The sequence below is a fragment of the Salvelinus sp. IW2-2015 genome, linkage group LG32 (assembly GCF_002910315.2).
Source record: "Salvelinus sp. IW2-2015 linkage group LG32, ASM291031v2, whole genome shotgun sequence".
Classification (NCBI taxonomy): Eukaryota; Metazoa; Chordata; class Actinopteri; order Salmoniformes; family Salmonidae; genus Salvelinus; species Salvelinus sp. IW2-2015.
This window is the reverse complement of record NC_036871.1, coordinates 24439949-24466493: the sequence shown is the minus strand read 5'-3', so window position 1 is coordinate 24466493 and position 26545 is coordinate 24439949. Positions and strand designations below refer to the sequence as shown.

Genomic DNA, 26545 nt, shown 5'->3' with positions numbered 1-26545 from the left:
ATATGTAGAAGCTAGGCAACAGAGTTTAAATTAAGCTTCTAAAATAAATAGATCAATATATCCCCAAGCAACTGGGAGAGAGTGAGCAGTCAGTTATGTACAACCGCGAACCAATCAGTTAGTAACGTAACGCAGCGACACAAACCCAACAAGCCATGGCTTCCCTCAGAGGAAAAGACAAGGAGCAACTTGGAGACGAAAATGAGAGTAATGAACAGCTAAGGATATCCAGGAAAACATGGCTAAAATGCTCTCAATGCCACCAAAACAAACCAACTGTTACAATCTGTTGTTAAGAAAGTAGATTTGCTCTAAAAGAATGTGAAGTCTATCGTGTCAGACATGCACAAGGCGTGCGCATAAACGAACAAGGCAACAAAATGTGCCTTCTGGAAACAGGGTTGCATACTTTAAAATATGAACTGGACCAGCAGAAAATAGAATCAGATGAAACAACATGAGACTATTGTCCTTCCCAGAAGAAGGAAAAAGGAGACCTTTCAGCTACATGGTCAAACGGATATCAGAGGAGCTTGGCGTGGATATATCACCAGAAGATCTGGAACGATGCCATCGGATCGGCGTGAAACAGAAGAATGTTAAATACCATTGTATGTTAATCTTCAAGTTGTGGAACTATAAGACCAAAGTCAACATTCTGAAGGCACAGGGGAGATCAAAATCCACTGTCAGTCCATTYGATTCGTCCAGGACCTGTCTGCTAAGGTGAGAAAAAACCCACAAGCAATACATTCCCGATCAGACATTCAATGGAGGAAAAAGGAATCAAGTCTCAACTCTGCTTCCCAGAAGTGCTGTGTGTATGGAAAGGAACATGAAAGATGGATTTCACAAGCGCAGATGAAGCCCTTTCCAGTTGAAGAAGAGCTCACTGTTCTGAGGAGAGGACGAAGTATGAAAAAGCGATAAACACACTAGGCTACATAAAATAATATCTAAGACCAGCTTATCAAAGTAATGATATAAGTAGCCGATGCCAATGAGCTACATGGACATGGAAAGACAATACAAAAGAGGAATTATAAACTGGGTGGTTTGAGTCCTGAATGCTGATTGGCTGACAGCCTTGGTATATCAGACTGTATACCACGGGTATGACAAAACATTTTTTTTTACTGCTCTAATTACGTAGGTAAACAGTTTCTAGTAGCAATAAGGCACCTCAGGGGTTTGTGATATATGGCCAATATACCACGGCTAAGGGCTGTCTCCAGGCACTCTGCGTTGCGTCGTGCTTAACAACAGCACTTAGCCGTGGTATATTAACCATATACCCCCCCCCCCACACACACACTCATTCCACTCTCAGTGGACCCACTTTCCCCAAGTAGACCCCTATCAACAACTATATGTTAATTAAATATACAAGGTAATACAAACTGACCACAGTACTTAAGTGGCATTTTTCCTCCAATGTATGTACAATGACATAATCCAGTCTTTTGGTACATTAGGAGAGGAGTTGGAGCTTAAAAGCCCTAAAAAGGCATAGCGCCTCAAAGTACAAAGAAGTACTTTGCTTTATGTTTTTTGTGTGTTCTGTCTGCTCAGACCACATACTCACACGCTCTGTATGTATGTATGTATGTATGTATGTATGTATGTATGTATGTATGTATGTATGTATGTATGTATGTATGTATGTATGTATGTATGTATGTATGTATGCATGCATGCATGCATGTATGTATGTATGTATGCATGCATGCATGTATGTATGTATCTATGCATGCATGCATGTATGTATGTATCTATGTATATGTGTATGTAATGTATTCATACTATGACTCTCCCATTTCATGGAATTCCCACTGCCCTCATATGACATGTCTGCTAAAATATTTCATCTTTGATTCTATAAAGACCAATAAAATCCAACTTACTTTACTTGGAATGTGCACAGGCTTCATGATGGGGGGGGTAAAATCATATGGTTCTGGAACACTTAAAGAGATTGTCAGCAGATGTGGTTTTCCTGCAAGAGTTACATTTTTTTTTTTAAAGAGAGAAATTTAATATTTCTGCTGCCAATGACTGGAACGAACTGCAAAAATCACTACATTTGGAGACTCTTATCTCCCTCACTAGCTTTAAGCACCAGCTGTCAGAGCAGCTCACAAATCACTGCACCTGTACATAGCCCATCTGTAAATAGCCCATCCAACTACCTCATCCCCATATGTATTTATTTATTTATCTTGCTCCTTTGCACCCCAGTATCTCTACTTGCACATTCATCTTCTGCACATTCTACCATTCCAGTGTTTAATTGCTATATTGTAATTACCTCGCCACCATGGCCTATTTATTGCCTTACCTCCCTTATCCTACCTTATTTGCACCTGCTGTATATAGACTTTTTCTACTGTATTGTTGATTGTATGTTTGTTTATTCCATGTGTAACTCTGTGTTGTTGTATGTGTCAAACTGCTGTGCTTTATCTTGGCCAGGTCGCAGTTGCAAATGAGAACTTGTTCTCAACTGGCCTACCTGGTTAAATAAAGGTGAAATAAATAAAAATATTTAAAGTGGAGCTGGGTTGGAGAGGCCTATGCTGCCACCTACTGTAGTAACAGCAGATGTGTAGGCATAGTGATAAATAATATCCGAGCACACCTTACATGGTGACAAATACACATCTATCACACCAGGGGCAAATCTGGTGTTTTTAGATGGAATTCAAGCTATATTAGATCAAATCCAGACAGGAACTATTATTTTAGCAGGAGACCTAATATTCTATATTCTATAAGATTGACAGACGGCGTAATAAAAAAGCAAATACATTTTTATCTCTATAAATAATTAACTGGACACCTGGAGAMTGACATTCCCAACGACAAAATAGTTTTTTCTCTCAAAGTAAGAAAAGCTATTCAATAATTTTTATTTCCAAAAATGCACTCAACAATTTACTGGGTTCAAAAATCCATGAAATAGTGATATCGGATCATTCTCCGTTATCATGCTTAATTACACCAATCGCAAATACACTTAGCGACAGAGTATGGAGAATGAACAGAGTACATCTTCAAGACCCGAAATGTATTAAATACGTAAATATATTTTTTTTAAACCTTTACAATTACAAAAGTAGACATGGAGAAAAGCCAGTTCCYGTTATAATTTGGAATGCTTTTAAGGCGTACATTGGGGAAATGATAATCTCATGCTCTGCAAAAGTTAAATCTGAGTTATACATTTTTAGTAAATTAATAAGTATCTTAGAACTAGCCCATTAAAACAATCTTTACAAAGTAAAGACAAAAATAAAATGTCTGAACAAACAGGAATATGGTGTTTTACTTTTGAAGAGAGCCAACAACTACAGGTTAAACTCAAATAAAGCATACTAGTTAATGGCAAATACACCTGGTAAAAATCTCGCAGCCCTCACAAAACGAATACACACCAAACCAGTTATAATCTTAGATTATAAAGATACAGATGTGTTAATTAGAAACAACAATGTGATTAATTACAATTTTAAAAGCTTCTTAGAAAATCTATATAAATCAGAATTAAACAACAGCAGGATCACCCAAAAATAATTATTAGACACTGTTAAAACATTCACGCAGAGAAAAGCACCAGGAATGGATGGCTTTCCCATAGAATTCTATTTAATATTTTTGGACAAAATAGCACCCCATTTACACAAATGACATCACACGTCACTCAATTCAGTGCCTCCTAGTTTAATGTATCAAACAGTTATTTCAGTTATGTTAAAACCAGATAAATCTGGAGTCTCCTGCTGATTACAGACCCATAAATTGAATAAATTGTGACAATAACATTTTAACAAAGCTCATAAGCAATAGAATGGCAAACCTTTTACCGGACTTGATACATATTAATCAAACAGGGTTTATTAAAAACATACACTTACAAATAAATACAAGAACGTGTTTCAGTTTAATAGGATACGCAAAAAAACAAGATATAGATTTATCAATAATGGCTGATGCCGACAAGGCTGTCTTGAATGGCCATTTCTATTCAAAACTTTGGAAATGTTCAACTTTCCATCTGAAATAGTACATTTTAATAAAAATATTATATAAATATCCTAAAGCAAAAATATACACAAATAATACATTATCGGATTAAATTGCTTTAGAAAGGGGCACAAGACAGAGATGTCCTCTCTCCCCCCTCCAGTTTGTACTGGCAATTGAACCGCTAGACAGGACCCACAGGTAACAGGTATCAGTATTGGTTAACATGAATATAAACAAAACTTATTTGCAGACAATCTTCTGATATACCTGACCAATATTGAAAAGTCAATGCCCCTCTGCTAAAAATATTTTCAGAATACTCTAAAATCTCAAATGAAATAATGGCAATAGGCTAAATAAAAATAATAACTCATGATCTACAGCAATCCTTTAAGTGGACTACAAAAAATATAAATTACTTAGGATGTTTAAAAAGTGACAACAAACATATAAAGATAACTTTATCCCATTACTCAACAATATGAAAGCAGACCTTATTAAATGGAACAATCTTCCCATAAATCTAACGGGTAGACTAAACTTATTCAGAATGGCATGGCTCCCAAAGTTTTTATTCTTATTCTTGGTAATACCAATTAACCCACCGAAGACATTCTTTAAAAAAATATACTCGGTCATAACAGACTTCATATGGGCAAATAAAAGTCATATAATAAAAAGGAAAGTTTTACATGTCCCTAAATCTGAGGCTGGTTTTAACCTTCCAGAYTTGRAATTGTATTAATTCGCCACCCAAGGCTTTTACTTGCGACATATAAATGCACTAAAGAGGAATAATGGGTACATATTGAATATGCGCATGCTCATACCCAGAATCTTTTCATGTGTCTATTTTCAAAGAATGGAGCTAAGAACATTAACAACTTTATAGTTAAGTACAATATAACAACATGGAAGAAAGTGAAACAGATTCTACAAGAACCAATATCACTCCCTAAAAACACAACCTTGTGGAACAATCCTTAGATAGCTATTCAGAATTCACCGATAAATTGGTCCACGTGGAAAACATAAATTACTTGGTAATAGGAAATACATTTATTTCCATGACAGCATTAAACAACATAAACATTTTCAAATACATGCAACTTTATGCAAGTTTATCACAAAATTTTGATTTGAAATATTTTCAGCATCAGAGCAACCTTGAGGGAATCCTATTTGAGTCAGAAAAGTGCTGGAGATGGGGGTGTGGTCATGTCGCTGTGATCAGGGGTGATGTAGTTGATGTTTGAGTTATATTGTTGTTTGTATGTTTTGTATTGTTAATACATTTTTTTATCAAATCTTACAAAAAAACATTTTGTACTGTACATGCTGTAGACTGAGTGCTGTTGTCTTKGTCTCCTCTGTGTTTTTCAATGTTTTTTTTTTAAGCATGCCATCCCCAGACTGTTAACCACTCTTGTGTCTCCCTCCCTCGTTCCAGCTGTCTGTTGTATAAGCATGTGGCGATGGACAGGTTGAGCTCTGTGCTGGGCTCTCAGGGCCTGTTCTCCAGCCGGAGGAGACGCAGGAGCAGACAGGCTCGTGTCCACCGGCCCACCCCAGACCACCCTGACATGGCCTCTCTCACCGGGAGACAGGTGGGTCTATGTCTGGGGCTTTGCTGATCCACGCTCACACACACGCACGCTTGCACATACGCACACACACAAACACGCTCACAAACATACTTTTTGTTGCTATGATTGGGATAGTTTATGGTTAAAAACGATTTTATAGTTTGACGTTATGTTTATAGTGTGACTCTGGGAGAATGTATCTGAGCTCTCCTATGTCTGTGTGTGTCCTGTAGGCCCAGTTACAGCTGAACCTGCGTGTGTCTCGCCCCGGTCCCTACATCCTGGTCCTGGAGTATGCCAGCGAGGTGGACATGGTCCAGAATATCAACCTCATCATCACTGGCCAATCAGAGAGCCAGATCCAGGCCAGAGCCAACATCTACAGCTGCCAATTCAGGTTTGTGGGTTTACTGTATGTGAGTGTGTATGCATGCGTGCATTATTCATCCCTGTCCTTCTTGAACACAGTATATTGTTTATATAGTATGTACTCGAGAGGCAGTTTTGGCAAGTCATTTGTGTGTCATTTGTGTAATAAACCTGTTTTAATGCCGCTCTCCAGCTCTATAATGCCATTGATCATTGAGAGTGTTTACCTAATACAGCTTCCTGTGTCGGAGTGTGGCAGTAGATGGAATAAATCGCATGGCAGTGTTCCAGCTTACCCATAAGGCCGAGCTCCTTCTCCAGACCTCCACAGCCTCACTGCTGCTGGTGAGAAAGAACTGTGCCTCTCATTGCATGACAATAACTTGTGCAACCTCTTCTGCTTTGTCGTCCATTTCTTATATTGAAGTTTGCATATTATTTAGTAAGAGGAAGGGTACCGTCCCTATAAGCGAGTTTATAAAGTTTATATTAAAATGAAGTATACTTTTATTTCCTGTCACTATATTTACTGTATATTCCTCTCAGTATAAAGTGTATGCAGTGCCTGCAGAGGAGTTCTCCATGGAGTATGTGAACCCCAAGGTGCTTTGTGTATCTATCCATGGACGCTTCACTGAGGACAGGTAAGCCATTTTACTTAATAATACTATGTTGTTCGATTGCCAGAGGACTTAGTGACTTCTTCAAACACTCTCTAATATAGACAGCTTGTTCCTTTGACAACTAGTCATCAGCAGCAATTACCAAACGTGGCAGTAAAGGTAGTGTTTTATATTTTACAGGCAGTCGGCTGTTGTGCAACCAATACCCCTTTCTCTGGGGGTGGATACTAGCTGTTGTATTGTAGATACTTATCTTCCACACCTGTTTTCCAGGTGTGATTCCATGCATTCCTCAGGCAGGTCACAGAGTCTCCTACCTGAAGCTGTCTGATCTATGGGCCAACCTCTCACTTTCCCCTCTCCTTCTCCTAACCCCTCTCCTACAGTATGTATGGACTGTACCCTCTCACTCTCCTAACCCATCCCCCTCTCCCTCTCCTAACCCCTCTCCTACAGTATGTATGGACTGTACCCTCTCACTCTCCTAACCCCTCTCCTACAGTATGTATGGACTGTACCCTCTCCCTCTCTTAACCCCTCTCCCTCTCCTATCCCCTCTCCCTCTCCTAACCCCTCTTCCTCTCCTATCCCCTTTCCTAACCCCTCTCCCTCTCTTATCCCTTCTCCTATCCCCTAACCCCTCTCCCAAACCCTCTCCCTCTACCAACCCCTCTACTAACCCCTTTCCTAACCCCTCTCCCACTCCTATCCACTCTCCCTCTCCTAGGCCCTCTCCCCACATACCTCTGTTCTCCACCCAGCACAACTGCGCTTGATGAAGCTTGCCTGGTGCAATGGAACCATTGGAATAGATGCAGATGTGCACTTTTGGGACTAGTATATGAAATAAAACAAATCATATTTGAAGCCAGGTCTGACCACCAGGGACCACTCCAGGATTTACTACCATGTTTGCTCCTGATGACTAGCTGTCAACAGCAACAGTCCTGTTATTGTACAGCTGGTTTTTACCGGCTGTTTTACTCCACTTTACCCACTGAGTGTAAATTGACTGCCTGCCTGGCTCCACTATTGTTGAAGGCAATTAGCAAGTTCATATTTTATTGAAAATAGTGAAGGGGGATCTATTGTCAAGACACTTGAAATAACTAATTTGTTTGATGGTGATGGTTTATGCACATTACAGAAGGCCTTTACTTTCATGGTGCTCTGCTGTTTCCACTAAAACAAATAAGGAGGGAAAGCATTAAAAGATCAGGCCTGAGAAAACAAAAAGCTTGCCATGTGTTGGTGATAAGAGCAATGATAAGGACTTAAAACTGAGAAAAGAAAGARTGAGYGTTTGACTGAAAGGGATRTTTTGTCAGATTGTGAAAGGAGTCAGGCTCCAGTATTAGACTTCAGTAAGAGGAAGAAAGAGAAAGGGAGAGGTAACCTTTTACTGCAGTGTACTAAATGAAGGTCATACAGAGTGTTTCTTGGTGCATTAGTCTTAAACAAATCGACTTTGAAACAAAAGTATTCACCTCAGACACACGTTTATGGGCTTAAAAAAAGAAGGCAGCTGTACCATGTCAGATATRGAGTTCAAATGTATTACATTTTGAGTTTGCATTCCAATATTACACTTTATATATACTGAACAAAAAATATAAACGCAACATGTAAAGTGTTGGTYCCATGTTTCATGAGCTGAAATAWAAAATCCCAGAAATGTTCCATACGCACAAAAAGCTAATTTCTCCTTTGCCAAGATAATCCATCCACCTGACAGGTGTAGCATATCAAGAAGCTGATTAAACAGCATGATTATTACACAGCTGCACCTTGTGTTCGGGACAATAAAAGGTCACTCTAACAAGTGCAGTTTTGTCACACAACACAATAACATTTTTTATTTTTTTTATTTTATCATCCCGTTCTCCCCAATTTCGTGGTATCCAATTGTTAGTAGTTACTGTCTTGTCTCATCGCTACAACTCCCGTATGGGCTCGGGAGAGACAAAGGTCGAGAACCATGTGTCCTCCGAAACACAACCCAACCTAACACAGCGCGCATCCAACCCAGAAGCACCAATGTGTCAGAGGAAACACTGTACACCTAGCAACCTGGTCAGCGCGCACTGCGCCCGGCCTGCCACAGGAGTCGCTAGTGCGCGATGAGACAAGGATATCCCTACCAGCCAAAACCTCCCTAACCCGGACGAAGCTAGGCCAATTGTGCGTCGCCCCATGGACCTCCCGGTCGCGGCCGGCTGCGACAGAGCCTGGGCTCGAACCCAGAGTCTCTGGTGGCAGCGATGCAGTGCCTTAGACCACTGCGCCACCCGGGAGGTCCTACAATGCCACAGTTTTGAGGAAGTGTGCAATTGGTATGCATATTGAAGGGATGTCCACCAGAGCTGTTTCCAGATAATTTAATGTTAATTTCCTTACCATAAGCCGCTTCCAACGTCATTTTAGAGAATTTGGCAGTACGTCCAACCGGCTGCACAACCGCAGACCACATGTAACCACGCCAGCACAGGACTTCCTCATCTGAAACCAGCCTTCCGGACAGCTGATGAAGCTGTGGGTTTGCACAACAGAATAATTCCTGCACAAACTGTCAAACTGTCTCAGGGATGCTCATTTGCGTGCTTGTCATCCTTACCAGGGTCTTGAAGTGTTGAGGGAGTRTGCAATTGGCATGCTGACTGCAGGAATGTCCACCAGAGTGGTTGCCAGAGAATKTTATGTTAATTTCCTCTACCATAAGCCGCCTCCAACGTTGTTTTAGAGAATTTTCCAGTACGTCCAACCGGCCTCACAACCGGAGACCATGCCAACCCTGGACCTCCACATCCGGCTTCTTCACCTGTGGGATCGTCTGAGACCAGTCACCCTGAAAGCTTATTAAACTGAGGAGTATTTCTGCCTGTAATAAAGCCCTTTTTGTGGAGAAAAACTCATTCTGATTGGCTGGGCCTGGCTCCCCAGTGGGTGGGCCTGTGCCCTCCCAGGCCAAACCATGGCTGCTCCCCTGCTCAGTCATGTGAACTCCATAGATTAGGGCCCAAAGAATTTATTTCAATTGACTGATTTCCTTATATGAACTGTAACTCAGTAAAATCGTTGAAATTGTTGCATGTTGCGTTTATATTTTTGTTCAGTATACATCACAGAAGACTGAAATGTAACAAAACTATTTGACATAGAAACAACGGAAAACATTCCACCTATGAGGCCACTAGCTCATTTGACTGCAGGAAAGGGCTTTGGGGGTAAATATGAAGTCTTTAGGGCATAGGGGATTGCAGCGGGATCAGTGGGTTCGCTGTGTGTGTGTGTGTGTGTGTGTGTGTGTGTGTGTGTGTGTGAGTAATTTAGTTGGGATTTCTATACATTGATGAGAGAGAATGTGATAGTTATTCTGATGTCATCATTTCAAAGCTGCTTACTCAAGATTTCACAGGTCACAGCCTTTAACTGGTCACTGACCCTGGTAATAACCCGTCGGTGTTTTCCAGTAGTGCTTGGAAAACACCGACACTTCAGAAGCCCTAAGAGGCTGCATCTGAACTGGGCCCTGGTCTAACGTACACTCTTAAAAAATAAAGGTTCTTCGTCTGTCCCCATATGAGAACCCTTTGAAGAACCCTTTTTAGTTCCAGGTAGAATCCTTTTGGGTTCCATGTCGAACCCTTTCCACAGAACCAAAAAGGGTTCTACCTGGAACCAAAAAAGGTTATCCTATGGAGACAGCCAAAGAACCATTTTTGAACCCTTTTTTCTAAGACTGTAGTGCACTATATATAGGGAATAGGGTGCCATTTTAGACGYGCCCTCAGAGTTGCTTTAACTAACCTTCCCCTCATCTGTTCTGTTCCCCCTCCTCTCATCCCTCCTTCCATCCCTCCTTCCAGTCAGTACTGTGTTCCCAGCCAGTATGACAGGCCCTCCTCAGCTCTGGTTCTGGACGCAGCTCGTGATGGGCGCCTCTCCTCCCACCGGGTCGTCCCCCAGCAGAGGGAGATTGAGGAGTGGAGACAGAGACGACAGTCAGGGGCAGGGGGATTCCCTCTCCCTGGAGTTCAGAGTGAAGGGGTACTACTAAAATCTCCCCAGGTACATGCATGGAGATGGCTCACATAATGCTGCTGCTGCTTGGAGTGGGACCTGGCACTGGAAAGCATGTGGGGCTTGAGACATGAAGCCCTCAGCTTCACTAACATTAATGGCAGTAACTCTGACATCTATAGTTCTAAATATATTATAGCTGTATGTTAGATAATGAGCATGTTTCAAATTATGCAAACACACTTTCTCTCATCTCTTATCGTATACTGTCTCTGTGGTATTGACCAGAGGATGTTTCTCAACATGTGTCCATCCTGTGTTGTGTTTCTCCAGACTGAGATCAGTTTCAGTGCCAGAGTGGAAGCTCCTGGCAGGTATGTGTTTGTGGTTCACTACTGCCAACCTGAACACACCACCTTCCCTGTAGAGGTGCGGGTGGAGGCTGGACGCACCTGGACTGGTGAGTTTGGTGCGCAATGTAGGTGTATAAAGAGGTTGACCCAGATAGATATGGTTGGATAGAGAGTGTATATGATCAAGGATCTTACTGACCCCCGACATCACCGGCCAAGATGTCATGAAATCTACAAAGAATGAATGTGATATCAATTGTCATTAACATAGTAGCTAGTTCCCTATTCTATGGTATTGTTGTCTAGGAAAGGTTTTGGGGGGTCCTAGTGGTCTCTGGTGCTGGGGGGGATTCTCTTTTAAGAGCAGATTAGGCATCTGACTTGCGCCCCACATGACAAGATGATCAAAGGCCTCGGACACACTTGATGGGGAGGGGGGTTGATGGAGAGGGATTACCGCGTGGCGCAACTGATGTCTTTTCCCCTTCCCTCTTTCTACTCCTCCCTCTCTCTCCTTTACCTTGCCGCTGCTCCTCCCCCACATCGCTCTCTCCCCCAAGGCTTTGTAAACGCCTCCTTCTGCCCTGGTGTCTCTTGCTGCAGGAAGGTGGTCATCGCTGAGAGGCGCATTGCTCTGGACCTTCCCCAGCAAGACGTTGCCATCTCTCTCAAGGTTCCACCCGGGAAGACTCTCACTCTGGTCAGTCACATACAATTTGTTGGTCAGTCATGGTCACTGGGTCAATTCCTTACTCTGGCAATGTTCAATGTCTATACTAGCATACCACTAAGAATACATGCCCAAATTGTTGCTTCAATGGCCTCCCGGGTGGCACAGTGGTCTAAGGCACTGCATCGCAGTGCTAGCTGTGCCACCAGAGATTCTGGGTTCGAGCCCAGGCTCTGCCGGSCGCGACCGGAAGGCTCATGGGGCGATGCACAATTTGCCCAGCGTCGTCCGGGTTAGGGAGGGTTTGGCCGGCAGGGATATCCTTGTCTCATCGCGCACTAGCGACTCCTGTGGCGGGCCGGGCGCAGTGTTTCCTCCGACACGTTGGTGCGGCTGGCTTCCGGGTTGGATGTGCGTTGTGTCAAGAAGCAGTGCGGCTTGGTTGGGTTGTGTTTCGGAGGATGCTTGGCTCTCGACCTTCGCCTCTCCCGAGTCCGTACGGGAGTTGCAGCGATGAGACAAGACAGTAACTACTACCAATTGGATACCACGAAAAAGGGGTAAAATAAAATAAAACATTTGTTGCTTCATTTCAAGCAGCATGTTAATGTGGATCGTAGAAGAGTCTTTGCCCGTACTGTAAGGTGGTGAACAGATATTCCTGTCTTAAAGAAAACAGACTAGGCCTGTGTGGTGATGCCTGTAGTGTAATTTAGGAGCCAAGAATAGCCTAGAGGTTTACAAGGTTGGCACTGTGAGACTCTCTCCTCAGTGTTATATCATGTCCCCAACAACAACAATGCGGTACTGTATTCTACCTGGCAACACCCCACTGCACACTGTTAGAGCTTTCCAACCTAGTAACAAAGTGAAACACACAGCTAAGTTTGTATTTGCTGTAGAGCAGGGGTAGTCAACTAGATTTAGACGCGGGCCAATTTKTTTGGTCAGAGTAGATGGTCGGGGGTCCGGAACATAATTATAATCATTTGTACACTGCAAATTTACCAAATTTAAGCCCAAAAAGAGAAAAAAAATTACATAGAGACAAGATTAAAACATTTTATTTGTGGGAATACTTGGGGACAGATTTCCTAAATGAAACACATTTTTATCTGGATTCCTGGTGATTTTAGTCTTTTTYCCCCCCAAAACGAAATATTTATTATTATTACATATCACTTGTGGGCCTATTAGGGCTACAGGCCTCCTGTTGCCGAGCCCTGTTGTAGGGTGTTTAATTAAGCAATAAGGAGTGCCTGGAGACAGCCCTTAGCCGTGCTATATTGGTCATATACCACAAACCCCCGAGGTGCCTTATTGCTATTATAAACTGGTTACCAACGTAATTAGAGCAGTAAAAATAMATATTTTGTCATACCTGTGGTATACAGTCGAATATACAGTACCACGGCTGTCAGCCAATCAGCATTCAGGGCTCGAACCACCCAGTTTATAATGCAGCATTCCCCACGTAGTCTCCCGCTGCAGACCAACAACAACAAAACAGCTCAACGTATCACTGAAATGACCAGTCTTTTGTTTGTTTTTATACATTTTTTCAATTTAAAGTCTGTCAGATAAAACCGTTTCTTAAGCTATGATAAGTATCAAAGTGGAAGTATTTCAGAGAGATAAGCCTACAGGATTGTTTGGTTTTGACAAGATTTGTTATGTTTTGTTCCGCTTCTTCAGGATTATATCTTGGTGGTTCCTGATGATAGCTACACCCCTGATTTACTGAAAGAGAAGCCACTGGATAAGTCATCTGATTTCGCCAGACAGTGTGAAGGTCAAGGCTTTTATATAGAGTGAGTATTCAGTTCACTGACCGTGTTCTCAAGACTTAGCCCTAGCATAACAACCTGCCTTGTGGAATGGGTTCAACTGCTTTGCTGAGTGATTTGAAGATTAGATGAATGAGTATGATTGATATTGTAGGATCATTTGATGTTTTTTTGAAACCTAAGTACACTGCTCAAAAAAATWAAGGGAACACTTAAACAACACAATGTAACTCCAAGTCAATCACACTTCTGTGAAATCAAACTGTCCACTTAGGAAGCAACACTGATTGACAATACATTTCACATGCTGTTGTGCAAATGGAATAGACAAAAGGTGKAAATTATGTGGCCTGCTGGAGGTCATTTTGCAGGGCTCTGGCAGTGCACCTCCTTGCACAAAGGCGGAGGTAGCGGTCCTGCTGCTGGGTTGTTGCCCTCCTACGGCCTCCTCCACGTCTCCTGATGTACTGGCCTGTCTCCTGGTAGCGCCTCCATGCTCTGGACACTACGCTGACAGACACAGCAAACCTTCTTGCCACAGCTCGCATTGATGTGCCATCCTGGATGARCTGCACTACCTGAGCCACTTGTGTGGGTTGTAGACTCCGTCTCATGCTACCACTAGAGTGARAGCACCGCCAGCATTCAAAAGTGACCAAAACATCAGCCAGGAAGCATAGGAACTGAGAAGTGGTCTGTGGTCACCACCTGCAGAACCACTCCTTTATTGGGGGTGTCTTGCTAATTGCCTATAATTTCCACCTTTTGTCTATTCCATTTGCACAACAGCATGTGAAATGTATTGTCAATCAGTGTTGCTTCCTAAGTGGACAGTTTGATTTCACAGAAGTGTGATTGACTTGGAGTTACATTGTGTTGTTTAAGTGCTCCCTTTATTTTTTTGAGCAGTGTATATTGGAGGTATTTGCTATCCTACACTAATATATTACCAGAATATCCTTCCTAGAGTATCCCATCCACAATACCGTCCATCGCAGTTTCTAGCTGTGCCACTAGAGATCCTGGTTCGAGTCCAGGCTCTGTCGCARCCGGCCTCGACCGGGAGACCCATGGGGCGACGCATAATTAGGGGAGCGTCGTCCGGGTTAGGGGAGGGTTTGGCCGGCAGGGATGTCCTTGTCCCATCGCGCTCTAGTGACTACTGTGGCGGGCCGGGCGCAGTGCACGCTGACATGGTCGCCAAGTGTACGGTGTTTCCTCCGACACATTGGTGCGTCTGGCTTCCAGGTTAACCGGGCATTGTGTCAAGAAGCAGTGCGGCTTGGTTGGGTCGTGTTTCGGAGCAGTCGTGTTTCCCTACCTTCACCTCTCCCGAGTTCGTACGGAGTTGCAGCGATGAGACAAGACTGTAACTACCAATTGGATRCCACAAAATTGGGGAGAAAAAGGGATAAAAGTTTTTAAAAATGTATTAAATAATTTGTAAAGGTAGACTCAGAGATTTGASGTATATGCAGAAAGTAAACATAGTGGGCACATTTTYGCAACAACTCCACTGTTTTGGTGCCCTGGCTACTTTGCTCTGAACAGCGTGAGGCGAACCCGTGCACATGCGCAGATACTGTGTGTGACTGTGTGAGAGCGAAGTCTTGCGTCTCGCTCATCTCAATATCTGTGGTGCTGATCTTGGCAACGTCATTTTGCTGTGTCTACCTTTAAATGTGTGGATGTAAAAACTATAACTGGAKAATTTCAGAATTACTTTTTTTGATTGACCCCTGGCCTGAATGTTCTCGTCCTGATCCAACTTCCCACAGCCCCAGAACCTCCTCCCACTTCTGCCAAGTCTCGACTCGCTCCCTGGTAGCAGCCTACAGTGATGGGGCCCTGCCTTGCTACTGTGATAAGTCAGGAGCCACGGGGCCCACCTGTAACCCTGTAGGGGGCCAGTGTCCTTGTCGGCCCCATGTCATCGGTCGACAGTGTACACGATGCGCCACAGGATACTACGGCTTCCCTTACTGCAAACGTGAGTGGATTTCACTTACTAAAATGTCCCTTTCACACACACACACACACACACAGTGTCCTACCCTAACCTGTCTTTATCCTCTCTCCCCTTCAGCCTGTGAGTGTGGCCAGCAGCTGTGCCACGAGGTGACAGGTCAGTGTATCTGCCCGCCCCAGACAGTGAAGCCAACCTGTGATGTGTGTGAGAGCCAGACGTTCAGCTACCACCCTCTAGTGGGCTGTGAGGGCTGTGACTGCTCCCCCAGCGGAGTCAGGCCCAACGCAGGGAGAGACTGTGACCGCGACACCGGACAGTGCATGTGAGTGGCCTTCTGTCTGATCTGACCTACACCGTACTATATGTGTCACTAATGCCAGTGTGTATCATATGGGGTGATTGTGAATTATTGTTAGATTATTGTGTGTTTATTTGTATATGCCTATTCCCTCCACTAAAAATGTAAGTGTGACCATAGCTCTTTAAATGTGACACCTGTTCGACATGCTTTGTGTGTGTGTGTGTGTGTGTGTGTGTGTGTGTGTGTGTGTGGTGTGTGTGTGTGTGTGTGTGTGTGTGTGTGTGTGTGTGTGTTGTGTGTGTGTGTGTGTGTGTGTGTGTGTGTGTGTGTGTGTGTGTGTGGTGTGTGTGTGTGTGTGTGTGTGTGTGGTGTGGTACGTGTGTGTGTACGTGTACGTGTGCGTAGATGTAAGCCCAGGATCGGGGGGCGCCAGTGTGACCGGTGCGCTGCAGGTTTCTACAGGTTCCCTGAGTGTCTCCCATGTAGCTGTAACCAGGGAGGGGTCACAACAGACGTCTGCCACCCTGACACAGGACAGTGCCTCTGCAAGGTGACTGACTATACACGATTAATATACTACTTGTAAAAGGAAGAATGATTATCTACAGTACTGTATGTGTACATTTATAAATAGGAAGACTCTGTACACTGCAATATAATTCCCTTAAGTGTTTACGTACGCCATAACAATATTTTGACCACTGGCTTTCGCAGTTTAACATGTTTTTTCTGTTGTTGTAGAGAAACGTCCAGGGAGCCCGCTGTGATGCCTGTAGAGACGGGTCCTTCCACTTTGACCCCTCCCACCCCAGGGGCTGCATGAGCTGCTTCTGCTTTGGAGCCAACAGCCAGTGTCAGAGCACCCACAAACACAGGGGGAAGGTGTGTGTGTGTGTGCATGCATTTGTATGGTTGTGTGTTTGTATATGTGTGTGTGAAGATTTAAAGGTGTTTTCMTTGATACATTATTGGGTTTCTGGTCTATAGAAATCTAAAATGGCGTGTTATTATTATTATGTACTTGTTCAGACACATGATCCAACAAACCCTTATCTCGCCACATGACCAGCATTGCAACAACCCAAATTCCATAGACTGGATATACCCACAGCTTTGCCACACCTGCAGAACATAAACCCATTGCACTCCATTGCATACCACAGCATGCTATTCTATTCCTATAATGGTATTTCACCTAATCACAGGCCTATAATATATAGTACAATTCTCTTTCCATCCGCTTCCACTAGTTTGTGGACATGCGTGGCTGGCGTCTGGAGAGGGCTGACCAGGAGGAGGTGGCATCAGTCCTCAACCCATCCAGTAACACAGTGGTAGCAGACATACAGGAGCTGCCTGGCACTACTCAGCTCCTCCACTGGGTGGCGCCTCCATCCTACCTGGGAGACAGGGTGAGTGGAGCGAGTGGGACTCAGGAGGAGCACATGTACTGTTTATAGAATAGTTCAGTTTAATAAAGAGGATATGTTTCAGTAATATTTGGAAGGTATTTTTATATTAGACTTGAGCATTTTAAGCTAGAATCCTTAGTTACTACATCCATTTTTGGGCTCATGAGGTTAGTTCAACTGTCATACACCGACAGAACCCAAAATATAAGCTTGTTTTGCTCCAGTGTTTGTAAACAATGTAAATGTAAACAAACACTATCTAGCGTTAAAACTATAATTTTGATATTATGGATGGTCAGTCCTTGCATCCATTGCTCTGCCTATGAATTTGAGAGTGGTTACATTTCTCCAGGCCCATCCCTCATCTTTTTTTACCAAACAGAGGCGGGGCGATCGCTTTATTGTTTTAATTTAGGACTCTAGCTTTAACATTTGATCAATTGTTATTTAGTGGTGACTTCAGTGTTAACAGGAAAAGTATACGAGGAGTCAGTCTTAGCAGCTGCCATAGAGCCTAACCAATAGTGCTTTGACCTGGGGGTATACTACAAAGCAGGATCTATGAGTTATCCAGCTAACTTCAATAAACAACCAGAAATAACTCAACTTGGATGTGTGTTTTTGGTTGCTGAGTCAATTAGACCATGCCCATTTCAAGCGTATCTTAAATATACAATATATACACTACCATTCAAAAGTTTGGGGTCACTTAGAAATGTTATTTWWAAAAATTAATAAAAAAAGCACATTTTTAAAATCCATTATAATAACATCAAATTGATCAGAAATACATTGTAGACATTATTAATGTTGGAAATGACTATTGCTGCTGGAAACGGCTGATTKTTTTTCATGGAATATCTAGATAGGCGTACAGAGGCCCATTTTCAGCAACGATCACTCCTGTGTTCCAATGGCACGTTGTGTTAGCTAATCCAAGTTTATCATTTTAAAAGGCTAATTGATCATTAGAAAACCCTTTTGCAAGTATGTTAGCACAGCTGAAAGCTGTTGTTCTGATTAAAGAAGCAATAAAACTGGCCTTTTTTAGACTAGTTGAGTATCTGGAGTATCAGCATTTGTGGGTTCGATTACAGGCTCAAAATGGTCAGAAACAAAGAACTTTCTTCTGAAACTCGTCAGTCTATTCTTGATCTGAGAAATGAAGGCTATTCCATGTAAGAAATTGCCAAGAAACTGAAGATCTCGTACAACGCTGTGTACTACTCCCTTCACAGAACAGCGCAAACTGGCCTTAACCAGAATAGAAAGAGGAGTGGGAGGCCCCGGTGCACAACTGAGCAAGAGGACAAATACATTAGTGTCTAGTTTGAGAAACAGAGTCCTCACAAGTCGTCAACTGGCAGCTTCATTAAACAGTACCCGCAAAACACCAGTCTCAACGTCAACAGTGAAGAGGCGACTCCGGGATGCTGGCCTTCTAGGCAGAGTTCCTCTGTSCAGTGTCTCTGTTCTTTTGCCCATCTTAATCTTTTCTTTTTATTGTCCAGCCCGAGATATGGCTTTTTCTTTGCAACTCTGCCTAGAAGGCCAGCATCTCGAGTAGCGCAGCGGTCTAAGGCACTGCATCTCAGTGCTAGRGGCGTCACTACAGACCCTGGTTTGATTCCAGGCTGTATCACAACCGGCCGTGATTGGGAGTCCCATAGGGCGGCGCACAATTGGCCCAGCATCGTCTGGGTTAGGGTTTGGCCGGGGTAGACCGTCATTGTAAATAAGGATTTGTTCTTAACTGACTAGCCTAGTTAAATAAAGGTTAAATAAATAAAAATGAAATAAAAATCTCCTTGTTCCTGMTTTGTAATATACCCCCCAGTTCTGTACTGATTCAGACCATAGAATTAGAATGATTGCTAAGTCATTCATGAATGTTCTATTCATTCTATTTCTATAGTTTACACCCAGTCCCAGTGACTCTGACGGTATGCTCTGCTCCTGTCTCAGGTGTCTTCCTATGGGGGCTACCTGACCTACCAGGCCAAGTCATTTGGGATTCCTAGTGAGGGGATGTCTTTGCTGGACCGCAGACCTGATGTCTTGCTCAGTGTACGTACAGTATGACATATCATCACTCACTGCTAATTATGACATCTCTCTTATTGGTGTATAAGTCATATATAAATCACTTCCTGTTGTGAGTAACGGAGTGTTGTTTCTCTGTGATGTCCTCAGGGCAAGGAGATGGCCCTGGTCCACATGGCCCCAAAGACCCCCGAACCAGACAGACTCCACCAGGGCAGAGTCCAGCTAGTGGAGGTATAGAAAACAGTTTTTCCTACCTAAAAAGTGGTCAAGCTGAGTCCTTATTCCATTCTATCTGTTGTGAACAACACCTTTAAAGCACTTCAAAGTTTACACTCCCTCACTAATACCTAWCTGTATGTTATGTGCAGGGGAACTGGCGTCACGCCGACACCAACCGGCCTGTGTCCAGGGAGGATCTGATGGTGGTCCTGGCTGGGCTGGTGGCTATGAGGGTGCAGGCTCTTTACTTCACCCAGAGCCAGAGACTCAGTCTGGGGGAGGTAGGCCTGGAGGAGGCTACAGACACGGGGGCCGGGGGCCCTGCCAGCACCGTGGAGCAGTGTGCCTGTTCCCCTCTCTACAGAGGAGACTCCTGCCAGGTTTGACTCGGGCCGTAATGATCTTGTTCACTCCTAGTCCCCTAGGTGTTTCATATTGATATACAGGGGTCATATAGGCATAAGCACTATGGTTAAAGATTTGAAGAGAGTACTCCTGAGGTGCCTTGGAGTCTTATTTTGGAAATGGTAGTATGTCCAAGGCTAGTTGGACTTTTAGCTCTCAGGTGCACAACAAGCAGGGCTGGGGGCTTGGGCTAAGGGTCAGTTTGGGATTGGGGAAGAGAGGTGGGAAAGACAGTGGGAGAGCGAAAAGGATTAGGAGACGGTAATAGAGAGAGAAAGAATACAGGAGGGGCTGAGAGGGAGAGGTGACGACTGACCGGTCTAGTCATTTTAGAAAAGAGAAGAGTGAGAACTCCCCTCCTCGCTGTGGGGTTGTTGTTGTGACACGCCCAAACAATGGTGCCACGCCCGGGGTGAGTGAGGTCACTGCCAGGCAGAGGAAAAACCCTTCAGCCCATCAAAGAGACGACGGTTTAAACAACCCTGTGTGGAATGTTCTGGAAAAAACCCTGTGTGTGTTTCTGTGTGTCTTGTGTGTGTCTGAGTTCATCAGCCAAGCCCAGTAGCCCCAGGCAGAGGGAGAAGATGCACAATCACCATGACATAACATTAGACATTCAACTACTGCTGTAAACTGCTCCACTGTGGCATGGTAACAGCAGTTAAAATAAAATACAATGAAAAAACATGTACAGTACGATGGACATCAAGTTTAAACAGAAGTCTTCCCCTTAGGGTGTTTAGTGCATGGGTGGGTCTCAAACTCCAATTAGGAAAAGTTGGATGGAAGCATTTTCCCCCTGAAAATCCACGTATTAAATTAAACCATTTTCGGTGTGTAACCCCTAGGGATGGGCGGCTGACAGTGAAGATGTGGTCTTGTTACGCTGGCAACAGTGTCCTGATGACTTTACAGACTTTTCATTTGACTTGTTGAGTTGTTTTCCCCCATTTTGTGGATGTGCTCTAAGCAGTGTTATTGTGTGTGTGTGTGTGAGACATCAACATCCTGTAATCAGGTGTGTTCAGAGGAAATGGATAATACGTACCCGGCGGCAGTAATAAAAAAGGAGAGGCACGCTGACACATAGCCAGTGTGGTATCTAGCAACCTGGGACGGTGTTACTCACCACCCTCAACCAGACAGACACAATGTGTGTGTGTGTATTCTAGGTGTGAGTGATCTTCTGTACTGTCTGGAGGTATATGAGTATTATTCACAAAACCACACAATCACACTGGCATGCTCACAAAGATACCCTATGGACACACATTAACACACACGATCAAAAACACACTCATTCAGTCTCCCAGGTGGAACCACACCCTAGCAACATTAGGATTTTCCTTTAGACTGTTTGTTAGTGTAAGCGAAGTTGTATTTTTGAAAATAGTTATGAGAATAAATGTGTGTGTGTGTCTGTGTGTGCCTGTGTGTGTCTGTGTGTGCCTGTGTGTGTGTGTGTGTGTCTGTGTGTGTGCATGTTGCTACATTGCTCTGACTGCGGCACTGACTCAGGTGCTGTACGTGAGTGAAGGGGCGTGTCCTCTACGTGTGAGTCTGTGTGTGTTTAAGAGGCAGAGGCAGGGAGAGCAGGGAGTTATTTCAGACTAAACGGGAGTGATGTCAGACACGAGTGTCCACAGACACCAGAGAGGGAGAGACATGCTACTACAGGTCCTGCTATGGGGAACCTTACTGGGACTATGCAGCGCAGGACACAGACCCATTAACAGGGAAGAGAGGAACCGCTATCCCAGACAGCATGACCGAGAGGCACAGAGAATAGATTATCCTTTAATACATGACCAGGGAGGACAAAGAGTCCAGTACCCTTCTATGAATGATCAGGGGACCCAAAGAATCCAGTACCCTTCTGTGAATGATCAGGGGACCCAAAGAATCCAGGTAACCTTCTGTGAATGATCAGGGGACCCAAAGAGTCCAGTACCCTTCTGTGAATGATCAGGGGACCCAAAGAGTCCAGTACCCTTCTGTGAATGACAGAGGGCAGACTGTTCAGTATCCATATTTTGACGACCAAGGTTCCAGCTCTCAGATCCAGGTAAACCTATGGAAGTCAAGCAGTGGTGAAGTCTGCTGGCTTACAAATGGATTTACTGTCTGTAATGTATGTGTGGCTGCTCTGTGCATGAGTTAGACCTGTAGGATATCAGTTGACTTCCAGACTGTTATCTTACAAGCAAAGGGTATGTTTGGCAGTGGTGCGTGGTGTGGTGTCTTGTATTCAGCGTGGTGCTGGTGACACACCCCACCTGGGAACAGTTTGGGACATTTGTGAGATCAGTCATTCTCTGTTGCTAGGCAGATTAGCTGAGGTAAACTCAGACAGACTTTATCTACTCAAACACTGCCACTTTGAATGGTAAAGTGTTCTTCTGTGTGGGAATTAAGTGTGTTGTTTTGAAACGTGTATTTAGGATTGTGTTCTGTTTGTGATAGAACTTGTGTGGCTTTTTCATATTTTTTGTTATTCATCCATTGAGTCCCATTGAGCTAGACATCACTTTTAAAGCTCTGACTTTCCATGAAGTATTGCTGTATCTACTGTATGTATTTGATGTGTCTGTATTCATGTCTGATGTTTGTGTTTCTCTGTTACAGAAATGTGCCACTGGTTACTATAGAGACGGCAGTGGGCCCTACCTGGGTCGCTGTGTGCCCTGCTCCTGTAACGGCCTGGCCAACGAGTGTGACGAGAGGACTGGGAGGTGCCTGGTAAGAACACACACGCACGCACGCACGCACGCACGCACGCACGCACGCACGCACGTACGTACGTACGTACGTTCTGACTCAGCACTAAAGAGTGAAGTGACCATAATCTCATATGAAGGTACAGCACTTGTCTTGTGCAATACCTAAGTCATCCCATCTGACTCCAAGGTAAGCCACAGTCCAGTCATCAGTCATAGTCTAGACATCTTACCCGTGCCTCTGGGCATTTCTGTGGGCCCCCCATGGGCATCCCACCCTACCTGGGTGCCCACATACTGTTCTGTACCATAGCATGCTAACCACATGAAAGTATTGGCTGATGTGGCTTRGTAGATGTGATCACATATAAATGTGATCTGGGTCTACATTAGCCCCTAGGAGAGCCTTCATCTGTCACGGATGGCAGGGTGGAGTGGAGGGTGAAACTCTACATCTCTAAAAGCCCATGCAGCACTCTATATTCTCCTCTCTCTCTTATCTCCCTCTGTCTCCCTCCCCTCCCTCCCTCTCTTTCTCTCTCTCTCTTTCTCCCTCCATCTTTCTCTTATCTCCTCTCATCTTACACAAGCCCCTCAAGAGCAGGCCTGTGCCTCTCTCCAGGCCTGTGCCTCTCTCCAGGCCTGTGCCTCTCTCCAGGCCTGTGCCTCTCTCCAGGCCTGTGCCTCTCTCCAGGCCTGTGCCTCTCTCCAGGCCTGTGCCTCTCTCCAGGCCTGTGCCTCTCTCCAGGCCTGTGCCTCTCTCCAGGCCTGAGGAGCCCAGAGCGCTACGGACAGACAGACGCACGTGGCTGAGCACTCTCTCTCTCTCTGCAGTGAATGTCCATCAAAATCACTTTTTGGAATGGATTAGAACAGAAATGTTTGGCATCCCCCTATCATCATCCTCCTCTCTCATAAAAACAATCACCCTCCTTTGTGGTAAACATAGGAGTTATGTCATGTACAGTTAGATCTACCCTGTGGTGGGGTATGGCAGTGGGGTTATGTCCACAAAAGGACAAAGTGTGTTTAGACTCACTATGGTCTTTATTATGGTATTTTCATTAAATTAGTGAGGCTATAGATTCTCTTTGTTACTTGGTTATTTACTAAGAGAGCACAGAACGACCCTGTGCTCCTCACTGTCTAAACAGATACAAACATGTACACTATGATGGATTACAGCTTATTACTTTATGACTCTACTATTTAGATTCTCTTATTGACATGCTCAAGTGCTCTAACCATGTTTTCTACTATTCCTGTGGACAGAACTGCCAATACARCACGGCTGGAGACAGATGTGAGCGCTGCAAAGAGGGTTACTATGGAGATGCTGCCCAGAGGTCATGCCGGGTGTGCCCGTGCCCCTTCAGTGTGCCGGCTAACAGGTCAGTGTCACCAAAGAACCAATCAGTTGCAAGGTCAACCATAGTAGACGCTTCTTTGGTGGAATCAAACCTGTGTACTGTATCATGACTTACTGGCCCAGTATTCAAGTGTTTAAATGTACTCTTCATCATTCCACTATAGTTTTGCAGTGGGTTGCAGAGAGGCTGCTGGAGGGTTCCAGTGTGTTTGTAAACAAGGCTACGCAGGAGACCGGTGTGAACGATGTGCCCCTGGTTACTACGGTGATCCATCGACAGCTGGAGGAAGCTGCAGGCCTTGTGACTGTAACGGCAATGGAAATAACTGTGACCCCAGGACTGGGGGTGAGTGTTGATGTTACTGAGACATGATGACACATTCAGAAAACCCCGACCCATTGAGTGTATTGGTATAGCTTTGTTCTCAGTTGATTATTATTATTTATTTTTTAAATGGCATTGTAGTTACTTTTTTATCATGAATGCATAATTCTGCTCTTTCTACAGTGTGCAGGAACACTTTGGAGCCAGGGGACACTAACACTGATGAGCAGTGCCAAGGTTAGTTAACTGTTGTGAACGTCTGATGGGTCCAATGAGAGGACAGGACAGTACATGGGGGAACCTACCTCGTCATGATCAACTATTGATTACACTTGTCGATGTGGTTCTCAGAGTGTGATAACTGCGCCAAGACCTTAATAAATGACCTGCAGCGTTTGGATGAGGAGCTGGGCAGGATTAAGACTCAGCTGGATAGCGCCAGTATCTCCGCCTCCTCTCAGGACAGGCTCAGGAAGCTGGAAAATGCCATCACAGAGACCAAGGTACACATTTCAACACACCCACACATTTGTTTTACTATCCTTGTGGGGACCAAACAATTGATTCCCATTCAAAATCCTATATCCCCTAACCTGTAACCTAACCTTAACCCTCCTTCTAACCCTAATTGTAAACCTAACCCCTACGCATTACATTTGTCCATGTTGGGGACCGGCAAGGTAACCCCACTTGTCCCAATTTTCCTTGTTTTACTATCCTTATGAGGACTTCTTTAAAACCAGAAACACACAAAAATATTATCAAATGACATTTTATTGGTTGCGTACACAGTTTAGCAGATGTTATGTCGGGTGCGGTGAAATGCTTCTGTTCCTATCAATCAATGCAGTAAATGTCAACAAGTACACAATATTCAAAAATTTAAAAAAATATCAAAAATGTTGTACAGCAGTAGATACATGTATATAAATAGAATGTAAATATTATTACACACACACACACACACACACACACACACACACACACACACAACACAAAAACCAAACACACACACACACATAACACACACACACACACACACCACACCCACACACACACACACACACACACACACACACACACACACACACACAACACACACACACACACACACACACACACACACACAACACACACACACACACACACCACACACACACACACACACAGAGTGGTAGATGGTGTGTAATTACTGGAACATTTCAGAAATCCTCCTGATCTCAGTCAGTTTGTCCCAGAGTGGCTGTGCCGGTCAAACACATATGTAGACAGAGCAAGCAAACTCACATAAGGGCACGGCAAGTGGTCAGTGGTTTCGTCCAGCGTCAGGACTTTTTTGGCAGCCTAAACTCACCACATTTGTGATATCAGCAGCTCCTACACTCCATGTGAGCATACGCTAATGTGAGCATTTATGAAGCCAACAGGAGTAACCAAGTCACTCTGTCAACCTCCTCAAACAGCCTGAGGAGTCAACATCCTGATCCCATGCTTGTATGGAGTCTCTCTCTCTCTCTCTCTCTCTCTTCCTTCTCTGTCTCTCTCTCTCGTCCTCTCATTCTCTCTTCTCTCTCTTCTCGTCTGTTCTCTCGTCTGTCCTCCTCTCCTCTCTCTCTCTCTCCTTCTTCTCTCTCTCTCCTCTCTCTCTCTCTCTCTCTCTCTTCTCCTCTCTCTCTCTCTCTCCTCTCTGTCTCTGTCTCTCCTCTCTCTACAATTCAAAATTTCTATATGACGTAAACAAAGTAATTATTGCCAAAAAGCTATTTTGGATATTACAATTTATATAAAAATGAGGAATCAAAATGTCAATACGTGACACAGACACACGTAAATAACAACAATAACTGATAATCCAAGGATGATCAAAATAACCCATAAGTATTGAACCAAACGTGAATCAACAATTTAAACTAACACTCATTTGCACCAAGGAGCCAGAGCCATATACTCATACATTAGTACAGACAATAAATTATCCACATTTGTTGTAAGTTCCGGAGTTGCATTGCAGATCGGTCACCCCATCTGTCACTGTGCACACCTTGACCTTCCCATAGGTTTACCGCGGATCTGGAGAGCTTGTCCGCTACACCAACTTTGATTGCGGAGGTCAAAATATGGATACGGCCAGTGCAAAAACAGTTGTCTGCCCTATCTTCATTCAGCAAGAAGTGCGCTGCCAAACCACAGCTGCTCTATGCATCCATGCCCCCAACAGGGTGATGTTCTGACGTCTTGTGAGAAGTCCCCATAGAATCAATTCACAGAAGAATGGGCCGTACTAGACTCTTTAGGAAGGCGCGAACCTGTTCCCTCGTGGTTCCTAAGAGTCATAAGACTACATGACA

The 26545-nt window shown here is 44.1% G+C and overlaps 1 protein-coding gene across 1 annotated transcript in view; it reads left to right on the top strand.

The window, feature by feature from the left end:
• si:ch211-241e1.3 (laminin subunit alpha-3) overlaps positions 1–26545 on the top strand; it is a 77945-nt gene that overhangs the window by 34233 nt on the left and 17167 nt on the right. The window contains 21 exon segments of the mRNA XM_070436622.1: positions 5477–5633; positions 5846–6009; positions 6218–6326; positions 6528–6625; positions 10471–10672; positions 10958–11084; positions 11538–11677; positions 13343–13458; positions 15213–15424; positions 15521–15725; positions 16110–16254; positions 16446–16586; positions 16955–17116; positions 19082–19183; positions 19310–19393; positions 19531–19761; positions 22412–22525; positions 23776–23894; positions 24037–24218; positions 24381–24434; positions 24549–24700. Of these exon segments, the coding sequence (XP_070292723.1) occupies positions 5477–5633; positions 5846–6009; positions 6218–6326; positions 6528–6625; positions 10471–10672; positions 10958–11084; positions 11538–11677; positions 13343–13458; positions 15213–15424; positions 15521–15725; positions 16110–16254; positions 16446–16586; positions 16955–17116; positions 19082–19183; positions 19310–19393; positions 19531–19761; positions 22412–22525; positions 23776–23894; positions 24037–24218; positions 24381–24434; positions 24549–24700 (3016 nt within the window).